The 18970-nt window shown below is 41.8% G+C and overlaps 1 protein-coding gene across 1 annotated transcript in view; it reads left to right on the top strand.

The window, feature by feature from the left end:
- The window catches only part of PRKCH (protein kinase C eta), a 216606-nt gene that overhangs the window by 46040 nt on the left and 151596 nt on the right, over positions 1-18970 (top strand). Inside the window, exon 2 of the mRNA XM_045566057.1 lies at positions 15440-15503. Within this exon, the coding sequence (XP_045422013.1) occupies positions 15440-15503 (64 nt within the window). The remainder of the gene's footprint in view (positions 1-15439; positions 15504-18970) is intronic.

Here is an 18970-nt window from a genome sequence, read left to right as displayed (position 1 = left end):
GGTGAACTTCATGAAACCCTCGGTGTGGCAAATATTTAACAGGTTCATTAAAAAGTCATGAGTGCGTTAGTTTTCTATTCACTGTGTGGTAGGAACAGTACTTGAGACCATAAAATCAAAACCTAGTTCACCTGCCACCAACTTACTAAGTCACATCTCTGGATGACTGTGCCACACAGTGTGGGGAGTGGCGCTATACCAGTCCTTCCTCAGAGGTGGTTGTGAAGATAAATGGAAAAAAATGTGTGACAGTGCTCAAGATGCCCAAGATAGATAATAGGGTGCCTTTCCAGACACTCTTCTTTCCCTCTCGCTGGTTCTGCTTTCTCTCATTCTCTAAACATGGCTTTGGTCCTTGACTCTTTGCTCTCTGGTCTGTGCAATCTCTCCTTGCGGGTCAACTGTTTTGTGGTTCAGTTATCCTTATTTGGATGACTCCTGCAACTCTGCCTTCAGCCCAGCAGCTTTAAGTTTCAGGCCCCATCTGTCTTTTTGTCAAACATTTCTACCTGAATGTTCCCCTACAAAATCAGAATTTTAAAAATGAGAGTCATTCTAAGCCAACTGACCTTCTAGATTACCTTCCTTCTTCCAGGGTAAGTCTTCCAGTCTTCCAGATACTGGCACCCCATTTGGACTTCTCATCATCCCTAACCCCTAGCCAACTCGTCCTACTGAGCTTCCTTTATAATATCTCTGTCCTGCCTTCTCCACCACACGTGTGTACCTTTGAGATAGGTACTCTTCATCACGTCCACCACCTGCAGGCCAGTCTACCTCCCTCTAGCTTGCCCTCCAGCCTGTTGTTTTAGGACTGTTACTAGTCTACTTCTTTGAAATTAAATTTCGATTTTTATCTTGGCATCGAAAACCTGCCCAGCTTGCATTTCTAGCTTTACCTTCGAATTCAATTAAACTACACATTCCTTGCTGCTTCTGTGCTGTTCTCTATATCTCTGTCTTTCCCCATCTTGGCAGGGTAAATTCTAGAGGTGGAATTAAATTTGCAGGTGGTAGTTACGAGGATATGGATGGGCTTGAGCTTAGTATATATAAGGAGGTCCTTTCCAGCAGAACTGCTGAAGATGGGCTGGGTCTCATGGCAGGAGTCCATCTGTTACCTCCTGGTTTGCAAGCCTAGGGACGCCTTTAAAGTCCTGGTCTTCCTCCACCTCTGCAATATTTGGCCTCTCTTTTTTGAAGCTGCTCGCTCCTGTGTCCCAAGACACTAAACTTGGGTGATTCCTCCCACCTCTTGGTTTGCATCTTCTCTGGTTCTTTCTTTCACCTCCTAAGTGAATTTGCTTTCTCTTTTCTCCCTTTCCTGTGGTACTTCTTGAAAAGTTTCACTCATGGCTCTTAGTGATCACCTTTTGAAAAAGATTCCCAAATAACCCCAGCCCTGTCTTTACTCCACAGTTTGTCTTTATTTAGTTCCAACTTCTTGCCAGATGTTTCTATTTAGGTACCTTTGTGTCTAAATTTAAACTCGTTTCCTTCCTTCCCCCCACCACCCCCAGTTCCCAGGCTGATGAATAGCAACAGAGGTTGGCAGATCTTTTCTATAAAGGGCCAGAGAGTGAATATTTTAGTCTCTGTGGGCAATAAGGTCTCTGTCACAACTACTCATCTCTGCCTTTGTAAAACTAAAGCAGCCATAGATAATATGCAAATAAAGAGGAGTGACTGCGGTTCCATAAGACTTTGCTTACAAATGTGGGCAGTGGGCTGAAATGGGCCTTGGGGCCACAGTTTGCTGCCCCTGATAGCTCCATGCTCCTCTGGCCTTTCCACTGCTTTTTTTGCTCTCTTCATATGGCTTTCAATTTTCACTGATTTTACCCTCACAAACCTTTCATATTTCTAGACCATCCCTCTCTCCTCTTTATTCATTGGTCTAGTGGACAAAAATACCCCCTTTACATGTTAATCTTTATCATTTTACATAATCCAGAAATCTCTAGTGACTCCCCTTGGCCTGCATCATAAGGTTATAATTCTCAGGGTGCAGCAATTTCTACAGTTTTGCCTCCAGCAAAATACTTTTGCTTTGGTTTTGCTAGAGCCTTTGCCTTCTTCCTCCATTACAGTGGGTGATGAGAATCAACAGTGTAGAATTATTCTGGGTCTATTTATATCCTTTTTTTTTTAACCTCACTTATTCAGTTTAAAATCTGCTAAGGTGGGGGCAGGACAGGAAGGACCAATTACTTCATTGCAGGTACTTGAGAAACCCCTATTTTTTAGCGTCTGTGGCAAAACTTACTAGATTCTCCACCTCCTAATATTTCTCCTGTCTTGTAGGGGGTCCCCACAGGTAAGGGGCCTCACAGAGCTCACAGGCTCCACAGAGGCTGAGAAAAAGGAAGGGGGGCTGTGAGGCTGTACATTCCTCAGCTCCAGCCAAGGTCACACCTGTCCTTTTTGTTTAATACCTCTTCCTAGCACAGAAAGAGTCTACACAGCAGAAAAGAGAAGGGACTTTTTAGTGCCTTTTTGGAGTGTTGTTTGATGTGAGGGACACAGAGTATGGGGAGTGCTCTGCTCTGTGGTTCCCCTCTCTCTCTGCGGGGTCTGCTCTGGCAGGAGGTCTTTAGGGACGACTCATTGGAGAAGGAAAGTGCCACCTTCGTTCTGGAGGGTGGTCTTGCCCGGCAGCCTGGTGCTGTTCTAGAGTCTTCTGCTGCTTTCCAGGGTGGGCAGTTGACTTCTGCAGGAGAACTCAGCCCACTCTTTTTGGTCCACCAGGAGCACCGGAAGCTCTGGACCTCCTGATGGGCTGGGCACACCCCTTCAGAGCCCATGTCCTCATTCACAGAGGAGGTGTCAGGTAGGCCTTCCACCGAATTAAATTACCTGGGACGTTAAGAGGGGGGAATTGTAATGGAGTGTTTAAAAGAGTGTAAGGGCCGGGCACGGTGGCTCACGCCTGTAATCCTAGCTCTGGGAGGCCGAGGCGGGTGGATCGCTCGAGGTCAGGAGTTCGAGACCAGCCTGAGCAAGAGTGAGACCCCGTCTCTACTAAAAATAGAAAGAAATTATCTGGCCAACTAAAAAATATATATACAAAAAAATTAGCCGGGCATGGTGGCTCATGCCTGTAGTCCCAGCTACTAGGGAGGCTGAGGCAGTAGGATCGCTTAAGCCCAGGAGTCTGAGGTTGCTGTGAGCTAGGCTGATGCCACGGCACTCACTCTAGCCCGGGCAACAAAGTGACACTCTGTCTCAAAAAAAAAAAAAAAAAAAAAAAAAAGAGTGTAAGGCGTCCTTCATTTTTTCCCCCATTTTTTCTCACTACTATACTAACAAGGAAGCTTAATTTATGTTTTTCAATCGCTCAGATATGGGAGTCAAAGCTGGGAACACACACACACACACACACACATACCATAGCATACAGTAGACCATTTCTACCTTTATTTTTTATTTATTTTTTTCAATAGTAACAAAAAAATTGATTTATTTGCAACACAGCCCAGTCTCATCACTTAAATACAACATAGGAATAGAAGAGTCACAAGCATCACTTAGTCCAGGACAGAGTTCCATGTTTCCCAAAGACAGCAAGCCCGTCTCCCTCAGAGACCCTTGCCCAGAGCCAAACTGAACACGTGCAACAGGCAAGCCCTGAACGAAGTCGGCATCAGGCCTTGGCATGTTTCATCCTTCCCCTGCGGCCCTCTACTCCCCACCACCCCAAGTCAGGCCAGTCCTAGCCTCTGAGCCAGCAGGGAGCTTTCTTTGTGGGGTAATTAACAGGAGTTTAACACATTGACTGCCACACTAGAAAAAACACTTTTTTTCCTTGGGGCCACAGTGTTTTATTATGAAAATAGAATAAAAACTTCAAAAACAAAATGATCCATTCTAATTTAATGAAAAATTTGTTATTTTTTATTGTTTTGTGTGTGTGAGTTATATGCAGTGAAACTGTCTAATGTGTTGTTACATAAAATAAGAAAATGTGAACGCTATTGTTCCATAGAAAACTTAAAGTAACTCCCCCATGCATAACACTAATCAGCAATGACAGCTCTTCTCTTTGCGAAAAGGCTGGTTTTGAAGTAGATGCCATCTCAGAGGGCTCCAAACTCTGGGTTCCCTAGGGGCTTCATTAAAGGCTGCTGTCCTTACTGCAGGAGGAAGGAATCACAAGTACTTTTCCCAGACTCAGAGGCTGAGATGAAAAGCTCTGCTAGCTCAGAAAAAAATTTCCTTCTTTATGTCCTCTCCAGAGATTTCTGTAAAGACTTACCTGAAAGTTTTCTAGTCTTTCTAGGGATTTAGATTTAGAAGGCAGTGCAAGCACAGAGGTAGGCAGTTTATCTAATTAGGTACTAGTGGTTTCTAGGATATAAGAGGCAAGAAGAGTATAAAATTTCAAGCTACTTTCACCACCCCGAATCTTCTAGAGCTCCAGAAGACAGACATAGGAAGCGTCTACCTTTCCCAGACCTTGGTGGGACAATTTCTAAAGTCCTACCGCCATGGACTGGTGAATTTTGATGAAATCCCAATAAAAAATAAGAGCGCATCTCCGAAGGAGCATCTTACCCACACGTTAAGGGCTCTGACTGGAGGTCAAAACTGTACTGATTCGTGCTGGGAGACTGGTGTTAGGACTGTGTTTATAAAGTGAGTAGTGCTTCACAAGTGGGGGATGATACTTAAATAACGCTGCTTAAGGCAAGGAATACAACTTACAGATTGGGTAGAGGAAGACTTGCAGCTTTAATATTGATATTTATTTTAAACCCTTATCCAATTTCTTGGGAACCCTGAGTTAGCCGTACCTTTGCTGTCATCTGCATGTGCAAGACTGAGCAATCATGCAAAATACTCCCATTTGCCTCAGTCAGCAGGACGCTAATGGGGACAGACCTATCAGGGTCACGAGAGGGCTGAGGGACACTCTGGTCCACCAGCTCATTCACAAGGTTCTGGATGACAGCATGATTGGGGGAATTGAGACCATAGAGTAGTACCCAAGTGCAGGCTCCCTTACAGTACTTCGGGGTGTAAAGTTGGGGAACGATGATGATCCAGCGATCCCAGCCCAGCTGGCGAAAGCTGACCTGGGATGGTGGAGGGAACGCTGGTTATTGTCAGGTCTGTTTTGTTCCCGAGAGGAGCCAGGAACCTCAGACGCGGTACTGCTGGCTTGTCATGTTCTCTGCAAGAGGAGAGGAAATTTCCTTTCCATAAACTCCTCTGGGCCTCTCCGTTTCTGCCTTTAGCCATCTTCTTGGTAGAGAAGAAATATTTTAGTCCTCAGAGGCATTCAATCTTGACTATTGATTCCAGAATTTTCATTATGGGCAGAGAAATTTGGAAAAATTAATTTTAATGTAAACTGTTACCAGAAGATATCCCCTATATGCTAAAACATTTGGGCTAATGGGTTCTGAGTTGAAATAATTCTAAATTTAGATTTCTAGCGACTTTTGTGGGTATGTTTAGCTGGGAGTGGGGGAGAGTTATTATGAGCCTTAAGTGTAGATTTTAGAGACAGCTTTATAGAGACAGTTTCTTTAGCAGTCTTCAGGCGTCTTTACTTGCTCTGTGGAGTTCAGAAACTGTTTATGACTTGGAATCTTAGAATATTAGATAGAAAAGGATTTACAGGCTTAGGCTGCTCTTCATTTTCAAAGTGCAGAACCAGGTGACCTGCCCAGGTGGGCAGTGCCAGAGGTGTGATCCCAGCCTGGGCTCTCCCCCCACGCCCCGGCCGACCTCACATGGGGTCCAGACTTAGCGGTATAAAGGATGGACCAAGGACTTAATCACAAGAATAATGATACTGTTTTCCTTCATTTTAAACCAGTCAGGTTTGATAAGCCCCACTTTTCTGTTCAGTTTTTGCCATCATCGTTTTCTGGTAGTTTTTAATCTGTGATACCTCCTAGTGTGCTTTTCACACATAAAACTTAGTCTGATTATTATAGAGATGAATGTAGAAAATCAGCAGGGATGTAGTATTTGCCTCATTCGCCCTCTTTTCCTTTAAAACCTTTCTCACGTTGAGAGGACGTGTGGTTTGTCTGCAGCACATGACACTGACTTGGGCTCTCCAGGCAACTGACTAATGGGCCCTGCGCCGCCGTCTGCTGCATTCCCCCGGCTCCTGCATAGCCTCGCTTAGTGGCTCCTGCCTTGTGCCCCCCAGCGACACCGTCAGGCTGCTGCCACTCCCACTGGCCTTGGCAGTAAGGAGGTGAGGCTGGAGCAGCCTCAGGTGCTGAGGGCATGAGTCTTGCCTGGGCTCCCAGGGACACGGGTGATGTGGTGACCTCATGTGCCAGAAGCCAGGGCAGCAGACAGACCTGCAGGCACATGCAGTCACAGCAGCTCCCAGAGGCTGGGTGCAGCACCCACGTGGGATCTCCCAGCATCCAAATCTTGCCTTGGCCCTCACTGCTTGTGTGACCTCAGACAATTCTGTAACCTCACTGAGCCTCCGTTTTTCCATCTATATAATGGTGATGGTAATACTTACCTTGCAAGTGGCGAAGGTGAGGGATAATGTAGGTCAAGTCCCTAGCAGGGCTGGGTACATTGGCCAAGTGCAAGACGTAGCTGTTACTTTTATTGTTAAGAACACAGCTGCACATCTCCTCATAGGTTATTGGTACAGTCCTGTAAGAATTTTTTTTTTTCCTATAGGAATTTGAGCTCTCATTTTTAAACCTGACAGTTTCAGCTGTAAGAGAATCATGAAATGTTTTATTATGTTTTTAGGTTCCTTTGTTATTTACCCCTAGAGTAAGACTTAGAAAAGCTATAAAAAAGCCAGCTAGACAAGAATTTGAATTTTGTCAACTTCTCTATCACAGAAGTTTGCTTAAGGCCCAAAGAGTCTAGGTAAACCTCCTACCTTTGTCCCCAAAGGCTTTTTTTTTTCTCTTTTATTAATAATATGCTAGATCCCTCTCTTTATTCCAGGCTGAGATGAGTGTTGTGTAGCTAGAAGTTTCCTGTCTGTGATCAATTCTAATGCCTTTTGTGAAGGGAAATGGTTGTAAATTATTACCAGTTAATTAAATGAGTGTTTCCCTTGAGTCCTGTGTGCAGGCTTTTATCCAAGCCTGTTTAGAATCATAGAACATTAGAAACAGAAAATTTTTAGACAACCCTCTTGTTTCATGGACAAGGAGACTAAGCCAGGGAGATTAGTGACTTGCCCAGCTTCCGCAAAGTGGTGCCCAGGAAAAGCAGACATTGGCCAAGGGAGTGGGGGCGGGAGTGGGGGTGCTGCAGGTCCTGTGGGTACGTGGAGCTAACAGAGGGTAATTTCTAAGCAATGGGCCCTTGCAGTCCATATACCACGGGCATTCCTTGGAGCCAGCTTGGAGTGCTTTTATTTTTCACAAAGTGCTGTCACATGGTATTCTATTCTATAGTAATTATTATCATTCCTGTTTTATAGGTGAGGAAATTGAGGTGGTCACATGACCTTGTTCAGCTCTTTAGATCCAATCAACAGATTTGTATGTATTGAGTGCTGGTTCTAGGAGCTCTGCTAGGCCCCTCGCTGAACACAGCGTCAGCTCCTGCTGGAATGGAGCTTACAGACTTACACAAGGGATGAGGTATAGGTGTATGACATTTTAAGTAATTGTTCACAGGTATAGATAAGTGTTAAGATAATAGTTGAGATGTGACTTTTGAGATGGGAGGGATCGATGTGAATGTCAAGATCTTCCTGGCAGCAGTTCCTTCCCTCTACTCCTGGAGCTGTCATCTTCCCCAGCAGTGCTTGGTGACCCATCCCACCCGCAGCCCTGGGGAGCGACTCAGGGAAACCCTGAGCACCTGGCAATGGTCCCGACCCTGGGAGTAATTCAGTAAAGGTTTGAATGAATGAACAGGCAGGGGAAGTGAAGAGAGACAGGCTTTCCAAGCAGAGAAAACAGCAAGAGTGAAGGTGTGGCTGAGTGACAGAACCGGAATAGCAGGTTCGAAGAAGGGAATTTTGAAAAAGAGGTTTGGATAGATTAGTGGGGAGCCAACGAAGGGGGAGCCCAGTTAGCCCTGAAAGCCCAGTGGAGCACGGTGAGTTTTATTCTGAGGGCTCTGGGAAGCCAGCAGAGGCTTTCAAGGAGAAAAGTTGGCAAGAGTGGCACTTCAGAAAGGACACTTTGTTTTTGGTGGGGGTGTCACAGGACTGCAGGAAAAAGGATGAATGAGGGGTCCTGCAGTGACAGGGATCCTACTAGAGTGATGGAAAGAATGGAAAGGAGAGATACAGACTGTCGTGGTGCCGCGAGCCAGGGCAGCTCCAGGATTTTTAGCCTTGGTGGTTCCAGTGATTCAATGCTGACAACTGGAAGCTTTAGGAGGAAACATGGAATTAAAGCTGTTGAAAGCTGGAATCCGCCACTCAGAGAGCATCTAGCTCAGGGTTCCCAGATGGTGGTTCATGGTCAGGCTATGCCAGAGTTACCCATGGAACTTTTAAAAACAGCAGATTCCTAGACCCCTTCCCTTTCCCCAGAAAATGCGATATCAGTAGACCACTGGTGGGGCCTGGGTATCTATCTATTTATGTAGATATTTATATACCCCCCCCACCCCCCGTGATTCTATAGTGCAGAGAGGTTGAATGGGTTGCCTGATGTCATGACCAGTTAGGACAGAGTTAGCACCAGAACCTCCGTCTTTGGCATTACTGTTACTCAGTCACAGGGTGGGGGATTGGGGGAGAAGTTCAGATGGGAGGTGTAGTATTTGGGGCAACACTGATTCATGTGGGTACAGCATTGATTCCTATTTGAGGAGGAGGCTACTTGGGACGAGAACGCAAGGGAGGGATCACTCTGAAGGTGCACATTGGGAGTCACTCAGCCAAGGAATGCTTCTGCTGTGACCCAGGCACAGGCTAGATCTTCAGGGACTCAAAGTGTAGAACAGAACAATCTAAAGAACCCAGAGGGCTGAAGCCATGCAAATAGGCAGATTTTCTGATTGTTAGATTCTACTGAAGAGCACGAGGCAAAAGGACTACTTTTGGGGGAATTATTAAATATTTTGGTTAGGGGAAGGACAAAGGCAAGTTACTTCTATTATGCAGATCACAGAGAGGCTTTTTTTCCTTCTTTCTTTCTTTTTTTGAATTGAGGTATTATTAAAATAACTGACACATACTTAAAAATGAAATTTTAGAATCCCATTAGCAATTAATCTACATTCCCCTTTCTCCTTCCAGCCTTAAGCAACCACTAATCTATATAGATTTGCCTAATTTGAACATTCCATGTAAAGGGAATCATACAATATGTGGTCTTTTGTGAGTGACTTCTTTCACTTAGCATAATGTTTTCAAGATGTATATGTTGTAGCATGTGTCTGTAATTTATTTTTATTGCTGAGTAATATTTCATTCTGTGGATATATCATAATTTATCCTTTCATCAATGGATGGACATTTGAATTGTTTCCACCTTTAAGAATAATGCTGCTACGAACATTTTTGTATAAGTTTCTATGTGAACATGTATTTTCAGTTCTCTTGGGTTTATGTAGAGTGGAAATGCTGGGTCATATGCTAACTTTGTTTAACTTTTTGAGGAACTGCCAAACTATTGTCCAAAGTGATTGCCCATATCATGTTCCAATCAACAACATACAAGGTTTTGCTGTCTCCACATCCTTGCCTACACTCATTATTGTTTGCCTTTCTGATCATAGCCATCCTGGTGGGTGTGAAGGGCTATCTCATTGTGGTTTGGATTTGCATTTCTCTTGTGGCTGACAATGTTGAACATTTTTTCATGTGCTTATTGGTCATTTGTATATCTTCTTTGGAGAAATGTCTATTCAAATCCTTTGCCTGTTTTAAATATTGGGTTATGTGTCTTTTTATTATTGAGTTGGAAGAGTTCTTTATGTATTCTGGATACAAATCCTTTATGTGATTAATAAATGTTTTCTCCCATTCTGTGGATTTTCTTTTCACTCTGTTAGTAGTATCATTTACAACATAAAAGTTTTTAATTTTGATGTAGTTCAGTTTGTCAGTTTTTTTTGTCACTTGTACTTTTGTATCTAAGAAACCATTGCCTAACTCGAGGTCAGGAAAACTTCTGTTTCTAAGAGTTTTATAATTTTAGCTCTTAAGTTAGGTCTATGATCCATTTTGAGTTAATGTTTACATAATCTTATGAGACAGGGGTCCAACTTCATTACTTTGCATGTGGATATCCAGTTGTCTTAGCACCATTTGTTAAAAAGAGTATTCTTTATTTGTTTAATTGTCTTCATACCCTTTTAAAATTTTTTTCTTCCTGTTTTCCTTACCCCTGTCTCCAGATAAACACTGATATGTTTCCGGTCATTATAGATTAGTTGCTTTTTCTATAGTTTTATAAAAGTAGAATCATAGAGAATGTATTCTTTTTTTGTCTGGCTTCTTTCATTTGGTATTTGGGATTCTTCCGTGTTATATGCATCAATAGTTCATTCCTTTTTATTGTTGAATACTATTCCATTGCATGGATATACTACATTTAAAAAAATGTTAATCAGTTGATGATGGACATTTTATTTCTGCTTTTTAGCTATTGTAGATAAAGTTCCTGTGAACATTTGTGTACAAATCTTTGTATGGGCATATGCTTTATTTATTTATTTATTTTTTTGGCCTGTGATATATTATAGAAAACATATTTATTCTTGAGTAAATACCTAGGAGTGGAATGGCTGGATCAAATGGTAGGTGTATATGTAACTTTTTAGGAAAATATCCAACTGTGATGGTACCATCAACAATGTGTTGAAGGTCTAGTTGCTCCACATCCTCACAGACATTTAGTACGGTTTAGAGTATTCTAACTCTGCATTTAATTTACATTTCTCTAATGACTAGTGATGTTGAATATTGAGTTTTACTAGTTCTTTATGTATTCTGGACACAAATACTTTATCCAATATACAATTTATAAATATTTTCTCCCATTCTGTGTTATGTCTTTCATTCTCTTGACAGTGTCTTTCAAAAAATGGAAATTTAAATTTTGTTGAAGTCCAATTTAGCAATTTATTCTTTTATGGATTGTGCTTTTGGTCTTATCTAAGAAATATTTGCCTAACCCAAGGTCCTAAAAGTTTTCTCTTACATATTTTTCTAGAAGTTATAAAGTTTTAGGTTTTATGTTTAGGTCTACGATCCATTTTGAGTTAATTTACTTATAAGTTACGAGGTGTGGGCAGAAGTTCATTATTTTACATATGGATGTCTAATTGTTCCAGCACCACTTGTTGACCCTGAGTTTTTATGCTTTTGTTTATTTATCTGTTTGTGCACAAGAATGCCATTTTTTAAAAGGCCACTGCTTTTTGTGTTTCAACAAGCACCCAGGGCTTGTCCTTCTTATCAGCAGAGGAGGTCTGTAGGAACGAGGGGTCAGTGTGTTTATTACCCCTGGAATGACTGTTACAGTAAGAATGATAAATGCATCCATTTCTGTGTGGGGTGGTCCCAGACTCTGGTCTCACTCGTTCTGTGGGACATTCCGTCAATGCCTTAAACGATGACATAGCTAGTTGGAGGCCCCAATTTGGGGAGCTATAATGCTGAGAAGGAGGGTGGATGAACCGACTGGGTTTGGAATCCAGTGAACCTTGGGGCTTGAAACAACTAGCTGAAATTCTATAGAAAAAATACGAAGTGCTTAGGTTTTTGTCAGGGTTTTGGGTCTAACCACTGCACGAGTGCAGGATGTGGGCGGCAAAGCCTCATAGAGCACATAGAAAAGATGTAGAGGTTTCAGTTGATGGCAAACTCAGGCTGGGTCACTGGGGTTTCTCGAAGCGCCGATGCAGCCTAGCTGCGTCAGCCAAGGGCACTGTCAAGACCATGGTTATGATAATCTTGTTCTCCCCTGTGAGGGTCAGGTCACACCCTCAGGCTGGTGTTCATTCTTTGTCTGAGAAACCGGGGCATGTTGGGAGGAAACTGACCAGAATGGCGAAGGAGGAGAAAATCATGTCCTCAGTGAAGTGACTAAAGGAGCTTGCATATCCATGTTTGCTACTTTATTTAGTGATTTGTTCCACAAACCATTTTCTGTCCCCATATATGCAAGGCAGGGCTTCAGGAACAGGGAATAACGACAACTTGCTGTGGGTTCCAGAACAGGTTTCCATAATGGGTATGGAGTTGTCCAGTTGCCTAAAAGAGGTCTGGGAAGTTCTCTCTATAAAGGTGAGTCCTGATTTGGGTCTTGTTGGACAAATAGGAGTCTGGCAAGTAAAAAGGGGAAGAAACTGTTTTCCAGCTAGAAAGATCACGTGCCCAAAATCACTAGGCAATAAGCTACAGACAGGTAATTCTGACTACATTCCCCAGTGTGCTACCTGACACATAAGACGTTTGATCACTCTCTTAGGGTAAATGAAATAACATGCCTCCCAGAAAGTGTATAAGAATTAAGTGAATGAGGTAGAGGTTGTATGCAGTTGTATTGGTGGGAAGAGCTGAGGGTGAAAAATAGGAAGGGGCATACTGTCTGGGGCTTTGTGCTATGCTGAGGAGTTTGGACCTTATCATGGAAGGAAGAGGAAATATTGAAGGTTTCTAAGTTAGGAAATCACATGGCCAGATTTTACATTTTGAAACGTGTCACTGGTAGCAGCTGGAGGACAGTGGTGTGAAGACAGGAGCCAGCTAGGAGGCTGTCACAGGAGGACAGATGAGACACAGCAGTAAGAGAGGCGAGGGAATGGTAGATTTAGGAGAGACTCAGAAAGTGGACTTGAGGGCGTCTGGCCGCAGTTACGTGTACATGGGGAGGAGCCTGGGCTGCTGGGTAAATGCTGGGGTCCAGAGGAAGAGGAAGAGCAAGAAAGAGCGGTTTCTTGCAGGCAAGGAGTGAGGGAGAGTCGTGAAGAAGGAAGCTGTCAGGAAGATTAGATGCTGCAGAGAGATCCACGGAGAGAAAGACAATCTTTGGGTTTGACAATAGGATGATACAAAGGGCTAGAGTGCCGTGGTGTCAGCCTAGCTCACAGCAACCTCAAACTCCTGGGCTCAAGTGATCCTCCTGCCTCAACCTCCCGAGTAGCTGGAACTACAGACGTGCACCACGACACTGGGCTAATTTTTTCTATTTTTAGTAGAGATGAGGTCTGCTCTTGCTCAGGCTGGTCTCGAACTCCTGACCTCAAGGGATCCTCCCGCCTCGGCCTCCTAGAATGCCAGGATTATAGGTGTGACCCACTATGCCTGCCCCTGTGGTGTGTTCTTGTTTTCTTTTGTTTTATTCTACTTAAAAAAAAAAAAAATCTCTGTTTTGTGCAACCCACTAAATTGCTCTCATGTCCCCCTAATGAGTCTCGACCCGCAGTTTGCAAAACCCCGGTCTAAGGGCTGATGTCTTAGCACATCTCTCCTAAATGGGCAAGACTTGAAGATGATGTTTGAACCTGGCTTTTCCACCATGATGGTGGCACGGGTCAAAAATGAGGAAGCAAACCTGTTCTGCGTGTGAGAGCTCCTGATTCTAAGTGGTAGAATCCTCTGCTCTCTATCAGAGCAGCTCCTGATCTGTCTTCGGGGTGGTGTGGCCTTCTTTGCGGGCCCTCGGGGCAGTGTTGGAGGGAGATTATGGGCTGGCCGTGGGCTGCAGGATGGTGGAGGCAGCCCGGCAGTCTGTCTGTCCGGGCTGGCAGCAGCAGCTCCGGTGCCAGCAGCAGGGCATGCTGTGAGGTCGAATGTGTGCGTAAGTGTGTGTTCTCTGCCAGGCCTTTATATTGAAGGTGAGGGAGTGGCTTTTAAAAATAACATATTTTTGACTTGAAACAAGTCAAGGCAGAGAGTGGAGACAATTAGAGACTGACATCCTGTTTAGTCATCTCTCCAGAGAGCTCTATTTTCAGAACTGTTCTATAAAGGTTCACAAGTGGTGTTAAGATAGTTAGGGGATATGGTTAAGTTAGCGGTAATTGTGATGCAAGTAGCTGATTTGAACACGGGGGTGACTTACAGTGTGCTCACTGCATTGGTAACCGATTTTATGCAGAGAAAGGGAAGGTTGTAGGAATAGTTTGTTATACAGGTAAAGATTTCAGAGTCTGTACAAAATAGATGTCTTGTGTTTTGAAAAAGCATATAATCAGGGTGCGGTGTTAAAAATATGTGGTGGTGTTCTAGGGTAAGACCAATGCCCCTGTGGAGGGCTTTTATTTACCTGTAGATATAATAATTTAAAAAAAAGTAAGTAGTACCATTAAGATTCTTTGAGATCATGTGATGGAGGCCACGTTAGAAATGCTGGACAACGATGCCATTGACGTTCAGATGAGAACAGCGAGGCTCAGGTGGCGAAAGACCTTGCCTAGCGTCTAGAGACAGCTGTGGCAGAGTCAGACTGGAGTTCATGGTGTGTGTGCTGGGTGGCAGGGCTCTTTCTACAGTACCAGATGACTGACAGCTTATTTAAACTTAGTAGTCTTACCAAAAAGTGACAATCCATATCTATACTGAAGCTTCTCTATCTATAGGTCAAAGCTTCTCTTGACTTTCCTCTTTCAGACGAAAGGTCAAAGGCAAGAATGGAGCCATGCACTGAATCTGGCAAGATTTATTTAAGGACAATTGTAAATTCACGTATCTGAGTTTACAAGAACCTCACAATGCAAGGCCTAGAGGTGTTCCTGGATAGTGAGGTTAGCACGCAGCAGGAAGAGGGCTGAGTCTGCCCACCTGTGCCAGTGGTGATGAGAGCAGATCTGGAAGGCGCCGTTCCATCCTGGGCGCCATGCCGCATGAGGTCTTCTGGAAACTGGAGTGTATACAGAGAATGGGACCAAATAAAGAAGACGTGAAGCTGTCTCCTTTGCAGAATACATGTCTTGATAGTTCAGCTGAAAGATAACTTTAAGGGTTGTTGATACTCCCGTGGATAGTTAAGAGTAGTAGTGAATGCGAAGCTCCCAGACTTCCTTCCCTAGTATTTCCTTAAGATTAGACTTTGGTGGAAAGGTATAGACAGAGACTATACTCTCTAAAACTAAAGATTTTCAGTTGACTGTGCCACATTTGTTCATTATGCTATATACTGCCATTATTGCTCTATTTTGTATTCTTGCCACATGGTGTAGTGAAATGCTCTAACAAGCAGTACGCATAGGGTATGGATGTCTCAAGAACAATTACCAAGTATGTGAGTGCTTCTCTGTATCACGAAGAACCCAAAATGGCAGAGAATAAAATTCAAGACAAAGGAAACTGAAAAAATATAGTTTTATATTTGCTTTTCAAGTTTTACAATTTATTGGGTTTTTCACTTGTTTCCTTGCCCCTCTAGTATTTAATGAAGACTTAGATTTAATTTGTGGCTGTGGTTTACACAATTAGGCCTCCCTCAGACGAATTATTTAAAGTCTACAAACAGTACTTTAATAATAAAATATAATATTCAATTTTTTTTTCTCTTTCTAGGTGGATCTGGAGCCAGAGGGGAAAGTATTTGTGGTAATAACCCTAACAGGGAGTTTCACTGAAGGTAAGAATGAGTTTTGTGTGGTTTCTAGTATATGTGTAATCTGAGTTCATATTCAGTGAAAACTTCTATTTTGGAAATTAGAAGAGCATTTTGTAAAAGATGCTTTAAAAAAATCACCCTCTTAAATTGGACTGGCTGGTGTTTTGTTGCCCAATGATGTATTGGTTCAGATTGCCATGTTAAATATATTCACTAACTCTGGCAGTCTCATGTTTTGTAACATCCTAAGTTTGTGTTTGTATTCATCACATCTTAGCTGAATTGGTTTTTGCTCCTTTTGCTTCATGCCAGTTAAACTATAGATTTTTGGTTTTGTGCCAACCTTTTGGTTTGTCCTTCCATGTCTGTGAAAGAAATTTAGGGACCATGTTCTCTTCTTTATAACACCTATCTCATTCTTACCCTACAAAGGATTCTGTTCCTCATCCCCTGCTACCACACTCCCTCATAATTTTTTTAAAATTGAGGTAAAATTTATATGTGGTGAAATGAAAGATCGGAAATGAATAATTTGAATTTTAACAAATGCATACGACTGTGTAACCAGCCCCCCAATGCAAGATACAGAACATCTCCGTTACCTTGAAAGTCCCCTGTGCCCTTTCTCATCAGTGCCCGGATGCCAAAGGCAGTAAATGCAATGTGTTCCTTCGCCACAGATTAGATTTTGCCTACTCTAGAAGTTCATATAAATGGAATTATATAGTATGTTCTCTTTTGTGTCTGGTTTTTTCATGCAGCATGATTTCCGTAAGATTCATTCATGTCATTGTGTATATCAGTATTCATCTTTATTTCTGAGTACTATTCCCTTATATCAGTGTAGCATGCATTTATTTACCCATTCTCCTCCTGGTGGACTTTTGGGTTTTCCCTGCTATCTATTATGTATAATGCTTCTATAAGCATTCTTACACGTAAATTTTTGTGGATATAACACTTTCATTTCTCTCAGGTAAATACATAGGAGTGGAATTGCTGGATAATAGTGTAGGTGTATGTTTAACTTTATAAGAAATTGCCAAATGGTTTTTCAAAGTGGTTTTGTTATTATACCCCCTCTAGCAAAGTGTGGGAGTTCCAGTTACTCCATATCCTCACCAACGGTTGGTATGGTCATTCTTTTTCATTCTAGACATGCTAGTGGGTATGATGTGGTGTCCTGTGGTTTAATTTGCATTTCTCTGATGTTGAATACTTTCTCATATGCTTATTGGCCATTTGTTTGTGGGTTTTTTTTGTTTTTTTTTTAAATAATTTCTAGTTCTAATCTTTTTCCCTGCTTTCCAAAATTGGGTTTGTCTTTTTATTATTGATTTTTAGGAGTTTTTTTGTTTTCATGAGTCCTTTGTGAGAAATAAGTATCGTGAGTACTTTCTCCCAGTCTGTGGTTTGGTTTTTCCTTTTCTTGATTGATGCTGTCTTTGAGCAGAGTGTTAAATTTCTATGAAGTCCAGTTGGTCTGTCTGTTTCATAGTTTGGACATTTTCTGTCTTCTCTAAGAAATCTGTCCTAGGGTCACAAATATATTCTGGTTTCTTTTAGAAGGTTATTGTTTTAGCTTTTATGTTGAGGTCTGTGTGGCTTCTTAAACTAATATTTGTGTTTGGTTGTGATAGGGGAGTTGGAATTTTTTTTTTTTCCTGTACACTAACCCAGTTGTTCTAGCACCATTTATTGAAAAGACTTTCTTTTTTCCCCATTGAATCACCCTGGAACCTTCGTTGAAAATCAATTGACTATATAATGTGGGTCTATTTACAGATTATCTATGTGGTTCTATCCAGCTATTTGTCCGTCGTTAATGCCAGTACCACACTGTCTTCGTTATGGTTGCTATGTAGTGAGTGTTACAGTTGGATAGTGTGAGCCCTGCAACTTTGTTCTTGCTTGTTTAAGGTTATTTTAGCTGTTCTCAGTATTTTGCATTTTAATGTCAATTTTAGAGTCAGCTTATATATCTATACACAAAAGCCTGCTGGATTTTGAATTCAAATTGTGTTGAATCTATAAATCAGTTTGAGGAGAATTGACATCTTAATTGTGAGCACCTTCAAATCCATAAACATGGTATATCTTTTCGTTTATTAATGGTCTTTAATGTTGCTCATCAATATTATCAATGTAATATAATTTTTAATATAGAGGTCTTGTACATGTTTTAAAAAATGTATTCCTAAGTATTATGAGCTTCTTGATGTTATTTTTGGTATTTTTAAAATTTAATTTTGAAATTGTTACTGGTACATAGAAATTAAATTGGTTTTTGTATATTGACTTTGACTCTTGTGACCTTACTAAATTCACTTGTTAGTTCTAGGAGGATTTTTTGGTAGATATAAGATTTTCTATGCAAATAATCATTTTGCCTGTGAATAAAGTTTCCTTTTTCTTTTCTGATATTTATGGCTTGTATGTCTTTTGCATGCCTTATTGTACCCTGAGGCTTCTAGGACAGGCATCCCTCCTTGTCTCATACTCGGTTTAGTCTTTCCCCATTTGGTATGATAGCTGTGTATATTTTATAGATTTGCTTTATCACAATTGAGGAAGTTCCTTTCTAGTCCTAGTTTTCTGATAGTTTTTTTTTTTTAATTAAGAGTGACTAAAATTTTGGCAAATGCTTTTTCTTTATCTACTGAGATGGTCATGTGATTTTTTTCCCTCTATTATCCTTTATTTTATAGCAGGTAGTTAAATTACTGGCTGATCACCTTAAAATTGTGAAGTCTTTTAAGGGTGAGACCATTTCACTCTTTCCTTTCAGTCCTAGGGCAAATTCCATAGTCCTAGGACATAGTCTTTGCTTATAGGGCATAGCCAATCTGAGGGTTCAGTGGAAATTCCAAGGTATTTTAAGTCTTTTTAGCTTTGTGGCCCTCAAGCTTCAAACTGTTTCTCCTACAATGTGAAACAGCTGAAATCCCAACTCAGGCCTTTCAGTGTTCTACCGCTTTTTTCTGGACCACTTAGAGTCTCCCTTGCACATGCACAGTTTAGGAGGAAGCAAGGATTTAAGGAGTTTACATATTTGCAGGTTTTTCTCTCTGTGGCCCCATTCGTTCCAGGATTTCTCTCCTCAATATCCAGTCCTGAATTTTGCCATTTCCTTCCTCAAGCCAATAAAACTGTGGCTTCCTTCTCAAGTTCTATTAACCCAACCTTGTGCAGCCTGGGGAATAACTCAGAGACAAGCCCTATAAATACAGATCTCAGCCAATGCAGTTCCCTTCTCTCAAGTGTCAAATTCCCTCTAGTTTGTGCCTGTTTTTGGTTATTCTCCTGGATCTTCAACTAGTTGTTTTTAAATATATTTTCCAGATATTTTAATTGTTTATCAGGAGAGTTGTTCCATTACAAGCCACTACACCGTTACTAAAATCCCATGAAGTTTTGAAATATGTGGCTTAATGGTTTGTATGTTTGGTGTTGGCATTTTGTAAATTGGTTATATTCATACTTTCTTT

This window comes from Lemur catta, chromosome 1 (genome assembly GCF_020740605.2).
Source record: "Lemur catta isolate mLemCat1 chromosome 1, mLemCat1.pri, whole genome shotgun sequence".
Classification (NCBI taxonomy): Eukaryota; Metazoa; Chordata; class Mammalia; order Primates; family Lemuridae; genus Lemur; species Lemur catta.
The sequence above is the reverse complement of the archived record's forward strand: the minus strand, read 5'-3'. Positions and strand labels throughout refer to the sequence as shown.